This window comes from Apteryx rowi, unplaced genomic scaffold, assembly GCF_003343035.1.
Source record: "Apteryx rowi isolate R43461 unplaced genomic scaffold, aptRow1 scaffold_193, whole genome shotgun sequence".
Lineage (NCBI taxonomy): Eukaryota > Metazoa > Chordata > Aves > Apterygiformes > Apterygidae > Apteryx > Apteryx rowi.
Window position 1 is genome coordinate 1,055,789 of NW_020448230.1, and position 22,432 is coordinate 1,078,220.

General features: G+C 36.4%; 1 protein-coding gene across 4 annotated transcripts in view; it reads right to left on the reverse strand.

Moving 5' to 3' along the window:
- ARID4B (AT-rich interaction domain 4B) overlaps positions 1-22,432 on the reverse strand; it is a 99,002-nt gene that overhangs the window by 31,171 nt on the left and 45,399 nt on the right. For 2 of the 4 annotated variants that reach the window (XM_026062828.1, XM_026062829.1), the window contains exons 8-16: positions 20,658-20,796; positions 16,862-16,941; positions 15,434-15,507; positions 14,479-14,624; positions 8,232-8,304; positions 7,045-7,139; positions 5,791-5,888; positions 4,301-4,568; positions 3,116-3,288 (exon numbers count right to left, since the gene is read on the reverse strand). In XM_026062828.1, the coding sequence (XP_025918613.1) occupies positions 3,116-3,288; positions 4,301-4,568; positions 5,791-5,888; positions 7,045-7,139; positions 8,232-8,304; positions 14,479-14,624; positions 15,434-15,507; positions 16,862-16,941; positions 20,658-20,796 (1,146 nt within the window). Of the gene's footprint in view, positions 1-3,115; positions 3,289-4,300; positions 4,569-5,790; positions 5,889-7,044; positions 7,140-8,231; positions 8,305-14,478; positions 14,625-15,433; positions 15,508-16,861; positions 16,942-18,273; positions 18,403-19,555; positions 19,832-20,657; positions 20,797-22,432 lie in introns of those variants that run through there. The other 2 variants (XM_026062826.1, XM_026062827.1) reach the window with 2 other exon arrangements.

A 22,432-nucleotide genomic window follows, 5' to 3' on the forward strand; every position in this document is an offset into this window, starting at 1 on the left:
TTAAATACTGTGCAGAAGGGATCATAGGAATAAAGCTGTAGTGATGTGCTATCTGAAAGGGTTGACACACATCAGATTGCACAAGGAAACAAAACCTCCAGAAGAAAACAAACAAAAAAACCAAAAAAAAAACCCCCACAATCCTGGCCTCCTGCAGAACTTCAAGATCTGCAAGCTGGGAATTAGATCCAGAACATTCAAAAGAAATTCAGCAAGAAGAAACCCAGGTGGTTTCCTGTCCTCTTGGCTCCCTGTGCCTGCACACACAGAAGTTGCATGAAGAAACTCCAACAGATACAAATTCAAATAGCAAACTCTACAATTTTGCCTTAGAAGATTTGAGTATAATATTAGACTATTTTTGTTTGGCAGTTTGATTAGCATTGTGAAAGACAGTCCATATGTTTAAAAGAGTTCTGAAATACATTGTAAATACATGCACAAAAATTCAGTCTAAGTGAACTATTTTGATCACCTTTTCTTTTTTAGTGATTAGGTTTCCACTTTAAAAATAGAAAACAGCATTTTTCACTTTTTATTTTAGTTCAAAGGGCTCAGCATTTTTCCCTTTTGTATATCCTTTGCCATTTCTATTCTGTACAATGGAAAGAAAAGAAAAAAGAAAAAATCCCCCACACTACCATAAGTCTATCTAGTGCAACACCCCACTAGCATAGCAGGCTCATAAAATCCTTCTAGGGTATAAATGCTATAAACATGGTTTAGTATTTAGGATGTCAGCATCTTACTCCCCCAGCTTGTGCAAAACCATACAGGTTTTCTCTTTTTCTAGTTTTTTTTTTTTTTTTAAACTCTTGAAGCATAGGAAGTACAAAATACACTTCTATCAATCTCTAGGAAAAACAGCAGAAGAAATCATGCTAATATGATGCAGCATCATCGCTTAGAAATGCTGAGAGACTGTTAGTTATTACAAAAGTCTTTCATTTTTATAGGTTAAAATTATTTATTGAAAGCATATCCCCAACAATGACCACAACAAGAAGAACATCTAAATCTGCTTTTAGAACTATGCTTTCCTTTCCATCTAAAGCAATATGTTATAATCTTTCATGAATCACTATACCAAAATACTAGTTAGAAGCAATTTTACTGGGTGAGTAAAGAGAAGGAGAGAGAAAAGAATTTACTGAAATACAATCAGATGAATTTGGGAAAACTTAAAGGAAAGCAAATAATTTTTCCTGAAGTTTTTGTTTTTATAAAGGTGAAAATATAAGAAAACCCAAAGTATTGTAATGTCATACATAACCTAAATAGATATGAATCAGGATTAAAAAACAAAACAAGAACCCCCCCCCCCAAAAAAAGACACACACACACACCACCCACCACACACACACACCCATAGCACACACAATAGATGACTACTGAAAAGCAAATGCAGCTTATAATTTTAAATATCTTTTTCTGTTATAGCATGGCAAGTTTTAAGCTGCCCTACTTTCCAAGTACATAAATAGACACAGAAAATAACATCACTAGTGTAGACATATATAAATATACAATAATTAGAAAACTGCTATTTTCTAAGCAGCACAAAGATTTCCACCTCCTTAAACTTGATGTTTTGGATGTATCACTATAAAACTAGTCTTTAATAGTTTTGAAAGTTCAGCAAACTTTTTATAGTACAAATCACCTAGCTAATCTTAAAAAATGGCATAAGTAACAAATTTTGGCAACTATTTCAAATAAGAAATATTCACAAAGGATACAAGTGAGAACACATATACAGGAAAAAAAGTTCTTCTATTGAGTTCAAATAAACCCAATTTTTCCTGTATTCTACATTTCTGAGTTACAGAAGTTCCCAGCTGGAGCTCACTGGAAATTTATAGGAAGACAAACATTTACAGAAGGACCCTTGCAGAATCTGTTATATTGAAATCAAAACCCTTAACTTTCTTTTGTTGTTAATTTTATTATTATAAATGAATGCAGAAATCAATATATTGAACTAAGACATTTGGTTACAGGTTTGGGTTTTTTTTATTAGGACAGAAAAAGCAATAAAAGTTAATGATATTTAGATATAAGATTAAAACCACTGATCTAAGTGGCAAAGATCAGTGCAATGGACAAGGGAATTAGTGGTCATGCAACAGCTGGTATTAAATACAAAAGGAAATCCCCAACACATAGACTGCTGTGAAAGTATAAGGAAGTATCGCTATCTGCTTTCCCTCTTGTAATAGCCTCTCTGGTAAGTATCTGCTACTGTCTTCCTTTGGAGACAAGACACTGGTTAAGACAGACCTTTGATCTGACCCATACTGGTCATTTTTGTGTTCTTGTTCATTTACTCACTTGAAATCACACTGCACAAGTCTCCTAATTATAAGAACATAAGTTGTTAATGTGTTGGCAGTTGGTGAAAATTATCAATTCCTTTTTAAGCTTTGCATTTTTTCTGTCTGCCAAAACTGACACAAGTTTACTTTTTTTGTGCTGAAACACAAAAACCTGCTCATTTCATAAATGAGATTAAGGGATCACTCGCACAGTCTTCATCCATTGACTACATGGCCCTGAGCATCCCTATTACCTCAATCTCCTTTTTCTAAAGCCTCCTATTTAAAGACTGCACAGGACTCTGCTGTCAATATCACTCTCACTCAATGGCAAAGCTGTTACCAGAAGCTGTTACTGTTTCTGTCCCTTCCCATGTTGTTTGTAGCACATCCCTGTCCCACAGCAATAGCTGGAAACCACAAGTTTGGGATACACTTGTAGCAAAATTAAGTAGACAGACTACTAGTAATGGCTGTATCCCCACCTCTCCCCCCCTTAAACTAGATGAAGTCACCTCCGCTTTATACTTTCTCTTGCTCATACAGCTTATAAATATTTAGGTTTTTACAGGGTCCAAGCCTAAGGTTTGGGGTTGTTTTTTGYTGTTTGTTTGTTTGAATTAGGCCTACTAACTTCAATGGGACTTCCATGAGATACAAAGTTAAGAATACACATAGGTCTCCGGAAGATACAAGTCTAATTCATCACAGGGATGTTTGATTTGAAGTTCAAATTACAAGAGAGTAAAACTTAATGAACACACATCAGATGCCTTAACTGATTATAAACAGTATCTTACCCCGATTTTTCTTTTTCTTCAGCCTCTGCATTTCTATTAGGATTTTCCATTTCTTTAACCTTTTCCTCCTCCTTATCTTCCAGTTTGGTTTCATCTTCGGTTTTGATTACATTTAAGTCCTTTTCTTGTTCAGGTTGAGTATACACAGAGTCTGGCAAATTTTTTTTGTTTCCCTAGGATAAGAAGACATTCTTTTAACTTACTAGATTAAATAAAAAGGATTTAAGAAAAGGCAGACAAAACACACTGAACTTATTATCAGCAAAAACGAAAAATTTAAGGCTCTTTCTAAAATGACAGCCCCTCCCCCTTACTGTTTTTCTTCTGAAGATCTCAACCTAAACATAACAGACTTCAAACAAAGCCTCAGCCACTCTCCTAGATAGTTTTGCCACAATGATATAGGCATGCAGCTCTCAGACCCAACCTGCAAACCAATCCCTAAAATGAACACTTCACAGGGCACATCTGCACCGAGGATGCAGCACTGGCCCAGCCGTTATTCATCCCAGAGTTAGTACCAGCGGATAGACCAGGGCTGGTTGCCTCTTCCACATGGAGGCACTACAGCAGTGTTGCATGCTGACATGAACAGCTGCTTCTAGACCAAACTGCTAAGCCTGCACAGCACTGCATTTTGGCTTACCGGCTGAGATTTCAAAATCCAGTGTTGACTCAGTGGTTTGGGCAAAGATATAACCATTTGCCTCTCTGGATTACTATGAGCTATGTTAGTCCACTGTCTACAGCATATGACCCAGATCTGTGTGGAACCTCACTGGTTTCAGCAGGAGTGGAGAAGTAAAAGCAAGATTTACAAGGGCTTAAAAGTAAGGCCAAATGCAAAATAAAAGCATCAGCACTGTAGGTAGCTGTGAGCATGCATTACCCAGATCAGAATAAAGCAGCACACTAATTGGTCTCCATTTGACCTAGGAGCCCCCAAGCAGGTGGAACATTGCAGCTGCTTCCTCACAAGTCAGACATTTGGACATCATGATCCTCTAAAACAGGCACCTAGAGGAAAATCTAGCTCAAATGTGTTGTTCTAAATTAGTATTACAGCAGGTTTTGAGCTGTTTTAAAACCACTACAGAGATTTCAATCTCAACACAGTGTCAGGATTATCAACACACTACCTGGATTTATCAAAAGGGATATAAAATGAACATTAAAATATTTTACCAGAATGGTGGCCTTATCATTTTCTTTACATTCGTTATCATTCTCAGATAGCTTTTTTTCTTCTTCTTGTACTATCGCTACTTCTTCCTGCTTGCACTCCTCCTTATCCGCTTTTATTTCTTTTACATCCTGCTCTGGATCTTCATGCATCTTCACTTCCTTTTCTTTTTCACAGTCTTTACAAGGTTTGCTTGTCACTTTCTCTGGCAATGCCATCTGAAATTCAATATTAGCTGATGTACAATATTCTTCAAAGCCATAGAGATATCTGAAAGAAGAAAAATTGCATTCTGTGAAATAATTTTGACTTTAACAGAAAGACTTCACTATTTATGAGTTGTTTTGCTTTTATTTTTATGTATTAAGATATGAAAAAATCCCTTTTATTATTAAGTAGTATTACAGAAATGCAAAAAAAAGCAAAAGATTTTTCAAGAAAACTAGGGGAAAGAAATGAAAAAATTTATAAAAGAAAAAAGCACAAGAAAAATAAAATTCAATGTATGTGGCCAATGATTAAATAAATCTTAAGTGCCTCTAACTCTGAATAAACTATCAAATCAACTTAAAAATGATTTTGTAATTACAACTGGCATTTTTCCGAGCTTCCTAAAAAAGCAGACTATTAGATTTTTATATTATTATTAGTTTTGACACAGGATTCATGTTACAGTGCTTTTATAACTTACTTCAGTCAGAAATCATAATAAACGATGGTGGTTTGCCTTGAAATTAGCCAACCAACAATTTCAAAATCAATAATACTCAACAGATCCAGTAAACTTGAAATACATCAATCTGTAATATAAAGTGACTTTACAGTATAGAGCACTTCTTGCTTGGTTGAAGTGAGAATGGCATAATCCTCTGTCCTCTACTCTAGTGATAATATACTTGTACGACAGAGACTGACAAATCAAATCATTCTGGCAATGAATAAAATAGAACATCAGGAAAGCTTTCAATTCATATTTGATTTCTGAAAGCTTTCAAAACATCATTAACACCAAGCCTAAATATTTAACAAAGGAAAACAGGAATTAAAACAAAATGCTGGATTTTTTTTTTTCTTTTTATTTCTGGACTTCGTGGACCAGCATTTGATGCCTGCCTCTACCAAACAGCTAATAAAAGGTTATATACTTCATTTTATTGCTAGGTGTTCATACTTTGCACTTCTTTCCCCTTTTCTTTCTCAATAAAAAGGAGAGCAAAAATACACAAAATGCATAGATATTTTAAAGAAACTAGAACAAGTAATACTACCCAAAGACACCAAATCTCTTACAGTGACTACCAAGTTTCTTTCTTGAAAGAACACACTAATAGAAACAAGACATGAACGATATGCTTAAAGTTTACAAAAATTATATTTTACCAAAAAGTATGGATTTTATGTATATTGCCATCACCACAAAAATCAAATCTAGTGAACTGAACTAGTGAAACTAGGGCTGTTTTAGCACTAGTTTCACAGCTTTTTTACTTACTTTTTGTATGCACATTTAACATTGTACCCTGCAGCTGAATTCAACACAGGGATTCCAAGATCTTGATAAACTTGCTTCCACACTGCTCCACTTTCAATCTATTACAGAAAAAAAAAAATTACAGCATGTTTGCCAAGTTAACGCACTGATGCACAAAAAACTAAAACAACAACATCTATAACTTTGGAAAATAATTATAATTCATTTCCTCTGATCTATAAGATTACTATTTATCACACAGTATTTCGCTGTAATGCAAATTGCAGTCCACTGTAACTATTTTTAAGCAAGTTAGCATTTTTGTATTTCAGTAAGCCACAGCAGGCCTTCCTCTCCACGTGGTAATAAAACAAAGCAAATAAAATACAAAGAACAGAAAAATCAGTACATCATTTTAGTTTTATGTTTAAAATAATCTTTAATTACCAGAGCTGAAATTTTAATTTAATTTTAAAGAAAAAATTGATTCAAAGCATTACCAACTCTCAGGCCTGGCAGTACTGCACCAGATACAGCGAACACTGTTCTTCCCTTACATCTTTACTATGCTTCTTGGTGTCAAAGTTTTGTAGGCAGTATGATATGCTCATTTCTAACTACCTGTGAAGGTAAAGCAGATGTGCTGCAATACCCAAGTACAAGATCCTCTCCTGTATATCAGGAAGATGACACTACACAAGTGTATTTCTCAACTGACAGGCTGACTTTATGGGAAGAAGTCCAAAGCAGTAAATGGAATCTGCTTGGCCAAGAATTCCAAATATTTCAATTACTGCTCCAAGAACAATTCCACTAATCCCCATCAGCACACTCCTCTATGTACTGCCCAGAACAGATAGGAATTAAGGTCCTCACAGAAACCTTAAGTTAATAAAATCTCAAAGGTAAGTAGTCTAAGTAGTGAGTTTTCTCACTGTCTGAGAGAAAAGCTTTATCAGACAGATGTTTGTTGAAATCTCAAAAACAAAAATGCTGGCTGATCTTATGCAGCAATAATTAAGCACACTGAGTAGATGTGTACACAGTTTCTTTAGATTATAACTAGTTTCTGGTTCCTGTTAAAATACATGGGGTTTGGTTTTTTTGTTTGTTTTTTGGTTTTTTTAAGAGTGACAAGGAGTCTTAGGCAGCTGTAAGATTAAATTTTAAGATGTCTAATGCTCCTGTACAAGTCTTGTTTATCATTACTTAAACCAAAAGAAACAGCATCCTCAGATTCTGTGGATCTGGAATACTTTCCATACTAATACTTACATTATCAAATCCTCCAAGCTTGTGTACAAGTCTAAATAATTTGAAGAGATTCAAATTTCTGTATCCTAGTACAGGTCGTTTATTAATAGGAGTCCCTGTGAACAAAGACAGTTATTGAAATATTTTGAAATCTTTTTCAGAATAACATAAAATCCACATCATATAATATTCTACACTATTAAATATAGTATTGTAAACTCCATCCACTGATCACCTCATGCCTCTGCTACTTTTTTCTCTCCATAAAAGGAAACAAACAGCCTTATTACCTCCTTTTCCCTACAGTTCAGTAATGTAATTTAATTTGTATGTATGCATTCTTCCTTGTATTACTGAATATGCACAAATGATTCAGCTTTTCTAGCCACATATTATACATAATTTTATTTTAGCCAATAGAACTACTACACATAATAGCACCAGTGTAGTCCTTTCACTACAATCAAAAAAACATATCCCAAGGAACAAATCCCATAATGCTTCAAAGAGCTGCAACTTCCCTATGCTGGTGTGCTAGCAGTAGCTACCACATTATCATCTCTTGTAAGCAAAGCAGAGTTCCTCAACTCAACTTCACATGTTACTAAGGTACTAATTTCATAGCAATACCTCACCATGCCTCCAAAAAAATTGTACTTTTCTTGCAATGTATAAAAACTTGGTAGAGATTTACTGTATTAAATGGCAATTGTTTTTAAAAACATTTCAACCTACCTTATGGATAAGATGCAAGCATTTAAGTCATTAGGATTCACAAAATAAAACTAGTGTGAAATAAATGCATTTTACATGATCCTAAAAAGCATTTCTTTAGGTAGCTTATTAAAGTTATTGAGTATATACATTAATGTGATTGAGGATAATGAATACTTGATTATACAATTACAAGTATACAGTAGAAAATATGGTAGGATATACAAGGTACTATCCATTTATTTCTGAAATCAGGAATAAATGACTATTTTATCTGCACTAAATACTGCCTGGGAATGGGGGGGGGGGGGGGGGGAGACAAGTGAAAGACTTTCATCTTCTAAATAACAGGGAAGCCATAAGTAAAGAATACCACCTCACTGTTTCCAAAAATGAACTGCAAAGCACTAATAATTTACAGACTCGGATCTTAAAGTATCATTGTGTAATGCATTTATCTTCAACTACCGCAAGTCAAAGATCACAATACCTACCTCTGTCTTCCATAAACTTGTATAATTGCTGAAGAAAGCTCTCTCTTTCTTCTGGAAAAGGCTCTATTTCCTCCTGTTTTAAATAATGTACACAAGAAAAGTATCAGCTACCATTATGAGTTATACAGTTTCATTAAGCAAAGCACTGTAGTGATTCATTTAGGTTCAAATGTTGAAGTTTGTTTTACTGTAGACAGCGAYAGGATGTTATACTAAGACACATGGTCTCGGTGTTATGCCGCATGGAAGTAAGTTTTAAAAGCCATAAAAAGTCTTTCTTAATATATAAAACAACAAATGTAAAGACATGTCTGAATTGGATTTTCAGCAGATCACTGAAGTGTCATAAGGAATGTCATAAATCAAGATGCATTCTCAATTTTATCTATTTAGGCAGAAAGTCGTCTAGGAGACATCTGTTTTAATGGTCAAGAGATTATATCAGATCTCAAATCTAATTCTCCTGTAATTAAGCAATTCCTTAACGCCTGCATGCACTATGTCACTTTCAGGGATGAAGTGGGAGACAAAATTGTGCTTGCACTTTTTTTTGTAGGAGTTCTAAATCCACAGTACTGACAAACCACAGCCTGACACTGCATGCAAACTGCCATGAGGTATCAGCTGAATGCCAGACGAGCAGGATCAAACCCAGAACTGAAATAACAACAGATATTTTGTATGTTCAGCTCATTACAGTAATTAGCCTTTGTATCAGATTTACTTAGAATAATAAACAGTGGAGTTTCATGGCAAAACACTATGGTTATTTTATAATACCTTAGAATTTTCTTTAGGAAATGTCACTTGCCACAACCAGTAGCAATTAATACTATAATTTTGATACTATCATCATTTTATTTCCAGTATAATCAGAATTTCTAAAAATTCCAGTGACTAAGCTATTTCAAAACAATATGCTGACTACAGCTTAATTAATTTTCTGCATGCTGTTTTAATACCAACTACCTATAAAGTTTCTAAAAATATAAAAGTTGCTCAGTAAATTTAAAGGAAACACTTTCTTTGGTGCATCTTCACACTGTGCTTATCTTTTCCATCCCTATGACAGTCTCCTTACACTAAACATTAAAGTTTGACCTACCCAGAAGCAAGGAGACAACGTATTACCAAAGTTATACCAAGACAGTTGGAAAAAAAAAAAAAAAAAAAAAACAGTAGAAATATTTTATAGAATATATTAAATAAATAGAATATATTAAACAGGAAAAAAAAAACAAAAAACCCCAACAACATTATCTGTTGAAACTGCTTAAGGGAAGGTGTCGAGAGGATGGAGCCAGACTCTTTTCAGTGGTGCCCAGTGACAGGACGTGAGGCAACGGGCACAAACTGAAACACAGACAGTTCCATCTGAACATGAGGAAAAACTTCTTCACTGTGAGGGTTACAGAGCACTGGAACAGGTTGCCCAGAGAGGTGGTGGAGTCTCCTTCTCTGGAGATATTCAAAACACGCCTGGACATGATCCTGTGCAGTGTGCTCTAGGTGACCCTGCTTGAGCAGGGGGGTTGGACTAGATGATCTCCAGAGGTCCCTTCCAACCTCAGCGATTCTGTGATTCTGCTTAACGAAGACAAAGATGGCTGAAAATAAGATCAAGGAAGGGAGGCTATAACTATTACCAGTAAGTAGTTTTTTCTTAGTCTAGACTTCCTCCACTAAATGCACTTAGATGACACATCAGAGCAAGCAGGCAAAGATCAAGAACAAGTATTTACAATATGCTAAAGCAATTCTCATTTAGCTGTAATTAATAAGAGAAATACAATGAAAATACTCCACAGTCAGAGCCATTGCAAAGGCAATGCAAGAGGAAGGTCTCTGTGAGGGGCATTAAACGATGAGCATCTATCTGATACCTAGTACAGCTGCAGCAAAACATAGAGCAACCTACTTCAGCAGGGAAGAATGAGGAGAGAACTGCAGTCCTCTGTACTGAATACATCCTCATCATGGAGGAGGAAGGAAAACAAACAAACAGTATCCTTCACTGGTATTGAGGAGTGTTGCTGCAGCACGGCATATAGTACAGACAAATGCCTGGTTTAGAAACTTCACATTTAACAGGCAAAGGTAGTAAAGTAAACACTGCTAGTAAGCAGAGAATTCAGCTTGTCGTAAAATTTGAATAAGGCCACACACACCAAATGGCTTGACTAGAATGACACATATACAGAAGAATTTAATTAACAGACAAAGATATTTCACTGTCATGCTGGAAAAGAGGAGGATTTTGCTATACATAGTGCAAAAGTCCAGAATTTAAGAAAACCTGTTTCTCCTAATATTTCACATGACAGGTAGTTGGAAAGGACTCTTCCAAGCATACCCTGGATCATGGTGGACAGCTAAAGAACACCTAACTCAAGTTTTTCACGTTGCTCACAAACAAGAGAACACTTGCCATAATAAAGTAGTCCCAACACAGCATTTAGGGGATGGGAAAGACAGCATTCAGCTGAATCTCAGGAAATCCAAAGTATAAGAAGCAACATATGTTTTTTAAAAATATGGGAGACTAAAATAAAGGTAATGAAGAGACTGGATTGCTGCTCTTTGCTCACTCAAGGATGCAATGCCTGAAGAGTAGGCTATAAGAATCTCAAATGTGATGACCCACAGAGGTGTCAGAATGGCAACTGGATGCTCCTTATTAATTTTCCCAACAGAAACCACATTGACTTTCTAAGAAACTGCACTAAACACAAATTTTAAGACCCTGTGTGCCACTGAAAAGCATTTTTGCTTTCTCAGAATCTCTGCAAACTCAGTGCAGGCTACACTACGATAACATCTGTTAATAATCCCCAGTTCCTTAAGGAATCTCCTAAATAATCAGGGCAGTTAGATGACAAGGTTTCCTAGGTGATGGTCTGAAGGAAGCATGTCATACTCTGCCGTCTTGGCTTATTTCTAAGTTAAACAACCACAATGCTAGTAAGGTCACTCTGCAGCCACTAATATAGCTGTCCATGCCACAAAAGAAATGAGCAAATCTGCCTGATAACGAAACCTAGAAAATAAGCAATATGCCATGAAAATTCACACAGTATTATAACCCAGCACTTAAAAAAAAAAAGTCTTTGTCTATCTTTCTATGTTTGGCAATCATCAGATTTAGTATGGGAAAGAGAGGAGAGAAGCTGCTTTCTATTATCTTCCATTTGAAAAAATAGGAAAGGCAGACCCCCTTCTGAGAATTATAGAGGATTTACACATCAATGTCTGTGAGAGCATCTATATATGAAACCTGAGGTGATGCATGTAAGAGCTGTTCACTTTTTGTCCTGATTCACAGGGACTAGGGCCCCACGGATGGCCTTATGGCAACCAATGAGAACCGTTCATATCCCGGAAAGAGCTAGAACAGTCTGCAGGTGGATAATGAGGTCCCTAGAACAGGCCTACAGGTCCTGTTTAAGAGATGTTGCCTGATAGCCAAGAGGTTATAGACACAATCTACTAAAAAGGAAAGGCCATGGCAGGAGCAGAATGCTCACCAAAGAAAGTGAGGGGAGCGAAGGCACACATTATGTTGATCACTCAGAAAATGTTAAATAAAAAGATGATTTTTGCCTCCGTTTAAAAAGCCTCCTGGCTCAGCAGGTGACAGAACATTAGACACTGGAGGGGCAAGTATCACAAGAGACATCACAGTAAATCCCAAAAGATTTGACTGAGATGAGATCTTCATGTCTAGCACACAGGAATACAGTAGCTCAAACAACGTCACAGGCACCTGGGAGAAGCTAGAGAGAAAAGGTGCTGAAACTTCCTCTCCAAAGACAAAGGGTACAAGGCCAAATATTTGCAAACCCTATCGCTGAAGGCTGTAAGTTTTTCACCTAGGAGAACTAGTGAGGGAATGACCACTATATAAAGACTGTACGTCAATCTACATAGGTACAAACCTACCCATACTCATCATGCCCATGGCTGGACATGACCTGCTCTAGAAGTTCAAGAGCTGTGTTGAGCCAAAGGAAATATCCCTTGCTTCCAAAATATTGAACAGAGCATAGCTGCTTGCAAACTTGGCTCTGCAGCTTTTGATCAGAGCTGGTTAAGGTCCTGTGAGCTTAAAGGACAGGAAAAAAAACAAAAAACAAAAAACATGAGCACAGAGAGGTGGCAAAGTTGTTACCTCACACCTGTGCAGCCTCCCAAACCTTAAAATAAATACAGAAACAAATGAATAAAAGATGGCACACTATCTTCTCGAATGCCAGCAAACAACAGCCTCCAGGGAAGATGGGTTCAGAGAAAGATCGTAACAACCATTTAAGGCCCAAACCAGTTCAGCTTCTCTTTTAGAGTTCCACTATGGAAAGGAGTTTTAGTCAACTGCATTACGGTCAGTCGCATTACAAATTAGAGAAAGAGCTCTCAAACCCTAGTGAGAGAAAAGGTGATCATGGACAGACAGAATCTGAGTACCACCAGAAGGTACAAAGGAAGTAAAAGATTCAAAAGCCCCTCTTCCAGCCTCATAGCCAGCTGTGAAATAAAGTTCTTTCCACTAATTTTCTTCTTTCCTCTTGTCTTTGTTTTTTCCAGACAGGAGGCTGGGAGGAAAGAACAGATAATTAGAAAACCAAGTATGAGGTAGCACTCCATACTTCCAGTACAAAAGAAAAAAGGGTGGAAGAGGAGTGCATGGGCTCATGCCTTGATTGAAAGCTCTTCTGCTTCTTTACATCACGACAGGCAGAGAGAAAGCATGTGATGAAACAATTCTTCACTAGAGCAGGGTAAGAGAGAGGCGCAACAACTCAGACTTCTTGGTAATTATGTAAAGGTTTCAAAGTTTCTCACCTTTCCCTTTTTGCCACTACAAAACCAGTAAACTCCACTTTCTGCAGTTGAAAGCAGGGAGTGAAAAAAAAAAAAAAGAAAGAAACCCACAGTGCAAGCTACCTGCAAGTTCTACTTTACAAGGGGGTSCTATAGCCATAGGCCTGGCATGGCCATTCGGGAGTGGGAAAGGGTGGGGGAGAAGGGGAAGGAGGACAGGGTGACAACGGAGGAGAGAACAGCAGGGCCATGCCAGCCTAGTTCGGTTTATTTCTCAAGGATGTCARGAATGCAGGTCAGTAGCAGCTTATAGCTGCTTCCTTACATGGAGCTCCCATGCAAAAGGCCGAAGACTTCCCTGTGGCCTGGAATCTGTGTAAGTCACAGGTACATAGTGGAGTAACAGCTCCATAGCCAAGAGAAAATAAGCGTTCATATAGATGATGTTAAATTTATTTACAGCGGCATGAGTTAAGCATGCACAGAACTCACTCCATGGCCACAAAGGGGAAAATAAAACAACACTGTTATACCATGCAACAGAGCAGATGTAAGATAAACCAGGAAGGGAGAAAACACCCTTCTGCACACTACGAAGCACTGACCAGTGGCCACCATCACCACAGAAAGGCAGCCAACTGTTTATTTGGACAGAGGGTGACCTACACACTGGAAACTCCATCTAGGTCATGATTGGCATAACAGACAATGAATTAGTATCTCCATAACAAACCTGATGTTCTACATCAATGAAAAATCCCCTTGCCCTCCAATATGGAAACACTGCATGCAAGAAATGGCCACTCTAGACTTGCATAAAGTTGCAAGACAATTGCTGAAGTTTGTAAAGATATCAGAAAGTGCTTTGTTTTAAAACTGTCAAAATTGCTTTAAGCACTGTATATCCTTTATTAGGGACAGCTTATATATTTTCCAGCCACACAGATCTTCATGATTAGAAGACACTCAGTCCTTTAATGGCTAGCAGGCAAGTTCCAGTCAGAAATACATACAAGTAAAGGGCTCTTTCTATTCTTTTAGTAACAAAAATATGCATACGACAGCACGCACCAATCTCTACCCTTTTGCACCCTGCTCAGTCCCCAGCGGGTGCTGCAACACCTTCTGCAGCTGTATTAGGATGAGTATGGATAAGATTTTAAAATGGGCTCTACCTCTGAATTAAGTTTTACCCATCTTCTATTAGTTCCCACTGACTCAGCCTTTTGAGTGTATATATTTTTTGCTTTAGTGCACTCAAAGATATTTCTTAGATTTTCATATTGATAGTCTCACATTAACATACAATATCTTTATTCAACAAAGATTTTAAAAGCTAAGAGACAAAAATGTTCCTACTGAGACCTAATTAAACATTAGTCTTGCTAATTTATAACCAGCTGTGCATCTGTGCAGTTTGCTAACTTGCCTCTTCTTCACTGCTGTTATCCTCTTTTTCTTTTTCGTCTTCTTCCTCCTCTTCAGCTTCACTGCTGGAGCTGTCTTCTTTCAATTCTGTTTTCCAGTTATTAGGAACAGTTCTGTTTTTACTGAATTCAAGGGCTTGGTCAAAAGCTGTAAAAAGACCACCAGCATTTGTTAACATTGCAGGAAGAATCAGTTTGACCAAATCTTCTAATCAAAAAAAAGGGGGGGGGGGGGAAGACTGCTAATTAACCATTCTACCCCCAAATTTAAAGAACTTCAACAACATCTCTGTGTTGCTTTTACTTATTTGCCTTACCAAGTCAAATAAGCCTGATGTTCTCCGTACTGTGTATCAAATTATTCAGAGCTATTATTAGGATTATTACTATGTTAGCGTCTACAGACAAAAATAAGCTTCTTCTGCATTAGGCCATCTATGAACATTTAATTAAGAGAACCCCTATCCCAAGGCATTCACATTGTGGTTTATGTACATCATTAAACTGGGGGGAGAAGGAGAAAGAAATAAGCACAAGCACATTTTAGAGCTTGACCATACACATAAAATTTCAAGTGAATCCACAATTCCGGTTTGTTGAGAGTGCACAAAGCCTACCTTCTCAGAACTATTAGGGGTATGCGAATTACTCTATGCAGGTCTAATGCAGAAGGCCAAATACTAACTAATCTATAAAGTTAGTGCGCACTGCATGACTAGATCCATGCTTGGCATGTCTAGATTTAAAACAAAAGCATTTAACTTGTTATTTTAAAAAAGTACCTCTAGATTTTCAGAAATTTTTACTTTCAAGATATTACATTACAGGAAAACCCCTATATTTTAGTATTTTTAAGACATGAACCAATCTACCAAACATTTGGTACAGTCTATGTAACAAAATCCAAATCCACACGCGCACACGCACTAGTGTTTTCCCCTGAAAAGTTATTTTTACCTTGCTTTAACAAAGCGTCAGGCTTTGGTGAAGTTTCACTAATTTCCCGAACATCTTTTCTTGGCACAGAAACACTAGATAATTTAGAAAACAATGAAAAATATTTTTAAAATACTATTTTAAAAGATTTTTAAGCTAAATTAATAGTACAATACAGAGCTGATCATTAAGAATATGACAGAGCTACTAAACATACAGAGGAAGCCCGTGAAGAATACTTTGACACTTTTATAATGTTATAGTCCAGTACAGTATTAGTCAGTTAATGGATTAAAAACAAAGCTTTTAAAAACGTTTGGAGAGACCATACAAATCCATTCATTAACTGACTTCCACTAACATTCTCCTTCCACTAACTGGTAGTTTTTGAAATCTCCCAAATATATATTCCTTAATAAAAACCTCATGTTAATGTAGCAAGTAACAACTCACCCCAAAACAACAAAAGCCTATCTTGGGGAAAAAAAAAAAAAAAAGGTATTAGTAAAAAACTGTCAGTATGAAAGATTTCTGAATTAAAAAACAAATCAATTTTTCCTCTCTCTGTTGTGACTATACCCAAAGAAACCAATCTGAACTACAGCTGTGCTAAGGTGGGTATAGTTCTCCAGCAACATTGATCAGCGTAAAATCAGTGTGAATAGCTGTCAATTTAGTAAAGTGATATCCTAGAGTCAGTAAGGAACTAAACTACAATGGAACTGTTACATATTTCAACATCCTTTTGGCAAAAGCATTCTGCTAAACTGAACCAAGCAGAATACAGAGTTGCAGCTTTTAAAATAAAAACTAAAGTCTGGACGAACAAAAAAATTCTACTGTCATCCATCAACCCCCTTTCTGACATGAGTTTAAGAACACAAAGTTCCTTATTCTGTTGTGAATCTCATAGTCTGGTGTTTCTAGGATTCTTTATTTACTTTCTTATTTTAAGTGGTAGTATTACAGAACTTTTCAGAAAAGATGATTACATGCAGTTGTAGTCTAGCTTAATACTGAGATAGGCACATGCCTTACTTTAAAAAAAAATTCTCTGTTTCTCCCTGTATTACACACACAGACACACACACACACACCCCTTTCTGTGGCTGGATAAACCTATGGCAGCATCTCTGAAAAGTGGTGCTCTGTAACTAAAGCAGGGGAGGGGGAAGGAAATCAAGTTGTTCTCAAAGTCACAAAATATCTTTGTCTGCCACAGTTGTAACAATGAAACCAAGACAGATTTATACATCCCGTTATTAAGACAAAGGTCAAGGGTGATTTTGTCACAGTATAGTCTCTTGACAGTTTTCTAAACCTTAGAAAAGCCTTGGCAGAAGCCTGCTGGACTAACTGACATTACAAGCATTTAATCCATCATATCTCTTATTACCTTCCACTTGACTCGTATACACTTTAATTAGCAACCTCTACATTTCTACTCACAATTTGCCATCCTTGAAAGAGCGAACAAGAATATTGTCTTTTTTCACTGCAATATCATCACTACAATCTGGACAAACCACCTGCAAAAATATTACAAGAGCAAAGTTTAGCAAGAAAAACAAACAACAGCATAGTAATAGTATATAACACTGCTTCTCAAAAACCTTTTGGGCTCATTTCTTTTTAGGCAACACTGAGATGAGAGCAACTTGAGTTCCTTCAAAATACAGGAGTTAAGGCCTCCTTGAATTACTGAATGCAGGAATTTATGCTCAGTCCTGGAGGAACTGAGCTGTTGCCAGCAACATCAGTAAGAACAGCCTCCTGACAAACATTAAGCACCTGTCATGTCCTTATAGCTTATTCTACTCCTCAACCTAAAAAGAACTGAACTTTCACCAAATGATGCCACCTAACAGTTAAGAGACCTCTTCTAAAAACTTCCAGAAACTGCAAGGATGTCATAACCCACAGTTTCACAAAGAATGGCAAACAGGATTTATAAAATGCATTTTTATTTTTATTTTTTTTAAAACAGAGGATTCATAAAATATGTACTAGGATATGCTCTTCAATTCAAGGAGTAGATAATCAAGTCTAACACTAAGACAATATACTATTAATTCATTGGATTTTTAAAAGCTATTAAGTTTTTGTTAAACTAGTATACAAGTCATAATTATAAAACTTCAGGGATTTAATACAAAAATGCATTACTTATAGAATTTCTAAAGTTCTAGAACAGAAAAGTAGCTTTCTCCGTCATTCATCTCTCCTCACTCAAGACTTACATAGGACCCTGAAAGTTAACAAACTTCTGGCTGTTATGAATTCCCAAGGCACCAAAGTTGCACACAACTGCAGCCCTAATGACATCTTGCCAAACAGCTCTTCTTTCTTACCCCAGCTGTTTTCAATCCCACTTTTTCCACCAAACACACAAAGACACCATGCAACAGATGGCTTGCTTTCTCCTTAAAGAAGTSACCAGCCATTTAGAATTTTAGAGGTTAAAGTTAAAAGCTCCAATCGATTTGAGAACAGAGTTGCATATCACAGAGCACAGGCTAAATATGCTTCTCAAGAAAAATAAGCCTTAACAGCCTAAGTCTCCAAATTCTGTGCATTCCACAACCTCCTAAGAAATTATCTTACGAAGATAAAATTTCCTAATTAAAACACAGTCTGATGTACAGTTTGTTACAGTACTTTAATTTCAAGGTGAAAGACACTGATGATCGCGCCCATTTGAAACAGGTGCAATCTCCTCTAAGATGGAAAAAAAACTTTTTGGCTTTAGCTACTGGCAGCATCAAGATCTTAGCAATCAGAAATCCATTCAGAAGTTGGAAAAACAGTTTTCCACAATCTCCTCTAGTGCCTTATATCAAGCAGTATCACCTCAATTTTACCTGAATCAAATTTCCTCTAGGCAACCGTTCTGCATGCTCCAAAATATCACAGATACCAATTGTGCAAAATAGGAATTCCAGTGAGATCACAGGAGGAGGAGAGATATGATCCCATGTAAGCTCAAGTTTCTGAAAATGTTGCAAACGTGTTTCCTTACTGCAACTTTCAAAAGCCTTAAGTACACATAAAAATTAAGCAATACCATAAAGCTTACCTAATTATATTCTGACACGAGGAGCAACTGCCAGACATTACTACCATTATTACAATTAACTATTGCTCTGAAAAACCATGCATGCAGGATTAAACCAAAGCACTCAATCACAGTCAGTCCTAAGCATAATTTTTACAAAATTTAAGCCGCTACAGTTCTAAATTAATATATGACTTAGTGTATCTGGTTATAGGACTGATATCCAGAGTATTCAGTTTCCACTTCTRATCTTGACTGTTCTTCACTATAAAGGTTTAGACTAATCTCTGAACTTCTCTTCACATGAAGAACTTGCACAATGTCCTCCATGTGCTTACACCCAAAGTGTACCTGTACACCGTATCATTAATAACACCAAGTAAAGTAGTTCTGGGATACATGTTCTTCAGCGTATTAAGCCTGTATTTTCATTTCATCATTCACATAATTACAATTAGCCATAATATAAATAAAGTTAAACCAAAATTTCTCAGTAACAAAATAAAATTACTTTGTTGATAAAGCAGAGATTGATCCCTGCTTACAAGGTAAAGAATTGCTATCTAAAAGAATGGAGGGCAACAACTACAGGAAAAAAAGAGCTATTTGGGGCATAAAGCTACTCTTTGGCACAACCTCTCAAGCTGCATGCAATATGACATTTTTATTTGCAGAGCTATAAATTTGATTACTAAACTAATGCTTGGTCCAGGATAAGCTATTTCAGACTTAAATTCCACGGTCAAAGTAATTTTCTCCCCCTGCTGCTTCTCATTCATTTGCAGAAAACCTTCCATGAGGAACAGGCTATTCCAATCTCCAAATGAAAGCCAAAGAAAGAGCAGCACGTGCCTTTACTGTACTTGAGGAGAGTAAGCAAACAACTCGGTTAACCTTTAAGGTCCTGCCCACAGCTATCCTGAGTAGCACTACAGTCACACACAAGCCAAATATGACTAGAGAGGCTGCCATGGGAACTGCTGATCAGCTATGTGCGAGTCCAGCAGGACTAACCAAACAACGTGACTTATAAAAAACATTTCAAGCCAGTACAACCGACCACTTCAAAAGCACTGCGTTACCCTTACCAACCACAAGGTGGACCACATTGCATCAGTCTTGATGACAGCTTTCAGTAAAGAAAGAGCTTGATACTCTTGCCTAGTAATGAAAGATTTTCCTAACAGCATCTTTCACTAGCGTGAATGTCTCCTTGTTGATTATTCCGCCCTCTCCTTTGTTGTAGAAGGGACTTCAATGATTCATTCTCTCCCACCAATTTTTCCAGAAAAAGTTCTGCTGGAAAGCCACTGGGCTGCCACAGGAGGTGGCAAGTAGAAACTTGGGACTGAGAGCCTATCACATGCACTAAGAAGTGTTAAATGTTACAATATGGCATCTTTTCAAAAGCAGAGCACAACAGCCTTCCTGAAATTAGATAATAGAAAACATTCAGTACTGCAGCTTTCATTACCAGGGAGGAATGATTCAAACATTTCAGCAAAAAAATCCATAGTACTAGTAAGTACCACATATGAAAATACTTTAATTTCCAAACATATAAGCCAGAGTCCATATACGTTCCTTAGACTAATATTGATGTTTCACTAAATGAAGCTTATTGTTAAAAATTTTATTTTCTTTAAACAAAAGCAAAGGAAGATGGAGACTTGTACTAAAAGACTACAGCATTATTCTAATGGAAATTTATTGGCAATTCTCTACTTCCTACCATAGTAGCAAAGTAGTATTTGATTTGATTATCAAATATGCTTACACTGAAACTAGAAAGATAAGATTACTTAGTTAAACTTTCTCTTTGCACTTCTTGTATTTTCTCCCTTAATGAACCTTGGTAATTCAGAAAAATTACACATAGCACAGGAAAAAAGCCCTCAAACATTGGCTGGGTAACACTTCTTAGCACACTATTGAGCTGGAACTAGGTCAATAAGCACTAGCCATTTGAAAAAGTTAAAGCCATGTTAGCAATGATTTTTGATAAACAAACATTCATATTTACATATATAAAATTTTCTTTAATACTGTTGAATTCTATTATGTCTATTAATGACAAATGAATACACCAAAAAGGGAAAGAAAAAAAAATACAAAACGCTTTTCTTTGGTGCCTAGAAAAAGAAAGGAACTTTCTACAAAATCAAAAATAAATAAATATGAAACTCTTACCAAGGCTGGAAACCACAGGGCTTTCTTTTTATCCACACTGAAGCAGTCCACGCACACAACTTTTCCTAATAACTCATCACTTTGTTTCCTATCGTCTTCATCTTCATCGCTAGAAGAGGATGAAGATTCTTCTTCAGGACTAAACAACAGAAGAAGATTTAAAACTCAACCGTTCAAAACTCTTAATTATTAGAATTACAGGTGATCCAAAGCTAATTGTTAACAACAACAACAAAAAACTGTAACCGTCTCTGGGCCTTTTGGACGAACATTAAGCTAAACTGATTTGTTTTTCCTCTCAATCTCTCTGTGCTGTTATTCTAACAGTCATATTCTATGAGTCTGCTATCATCTGTCATACAGAATACAAAGCTATTTTGAGAAAGGACAAATCCCTGAAAGAGAAACATCAGCTGTGAATAGAAAAGAAAAAAACCTCTATTAAACCTAAAACAGTTCTTTAAAAATGGCCAGTGAAACATTCCAATGACTCAGTTTTAATTTCACATTGAGCAAAGGGCTGGAATATAAACACACAGGTAAAGGTGCATATATATCTCAATTATAAAGGTTCCAGCTCATTGTTTTGACTGTTCCAGTCTAGCACAGTGTTAAAACCAGATGTAACCACATGAGGAGTCTAAACATACAATACTGCTGCAACTATGACCACCTGCAACAGATTTTTAAAAAGCTTAGCACACCTGGATTTTTTTTTTTTTTTGGACTAGTGAATTTGTTGGTTAGTTCTTAGAAAGTACACAGTATGCTCAATGAGCACATAATTCAGAATTTTAAAAGCAATCTTCCATTTTTCATATAACTACTTTTGAGTATAAAGCTGAATATTAACTGAAGACTCACGGTTAGCATTTGTGTAACAAAAGACACCTGATTTATGGTCTAAGGTGAATTACTGTGTTTCATTTTCCCCACCACAATTTTACATGGTCATTTACAGTGCTCCTAAAAGGATCATTTTTCCCTAAAGTCCTTTTTTAAAATAACAATTTCTTTTAAAACATAGTATGAAAGTTTCTCAAACCCCAGGATGCAGCCTGCATCTCCCATGGAAAATGAAAGAAGTCATGGACTAGATAGAAAAGCAGGACTCTCTTAAGAGAGAGGCCACAACCTGGCTTAGTTTTGCAGTATATGTGCAATTCATCATTTTTATTCAATTCGGTCAGTATGAATCATACAATAAGAAAATAACAGTATGCTGGTTTGCCATAACAGTGTCCTGTGTGGTTAGGGAAACAGAGAAGACAACAGCACAGTCAGAGACACCAAGGAAGCTGCAATCACATTGTCCATGCTATATGCCAGCGTAGTCCTTTTTTTTTTCCCTTCAATACATCACAAATCAGCAAACCAATCCTCAAGCGAATTTATGCTGCCTCTACATATTATTCAGAACTACACAGGACAATGTTTATTTCAAGCTGTCAAAAGAGAGCAGGAAAGAGTAAAGTTGAGTGCGGCATGACCCTTCCCACCTCAAAAGATTAAAAACAAGACAATTACATATATATATACATATATATTTTTTTWAACAATTAAGTACCCCCTTATATAAAATGAAGATGATCTCTATTTCATTCCCATGAACTATTGCTTTCTGAAGAACTGAGCTCATTTCTTAAAACTTCAGTGATTAGCAATCTTACTAATTGGGAAAATAAATAAATAAATAGCAGAATGACAAAAGATTTTATAATTCCCTTTTTTGAAGTTGTAGATATGAACTTATTTCTACTGTGCTTAGTTATTCC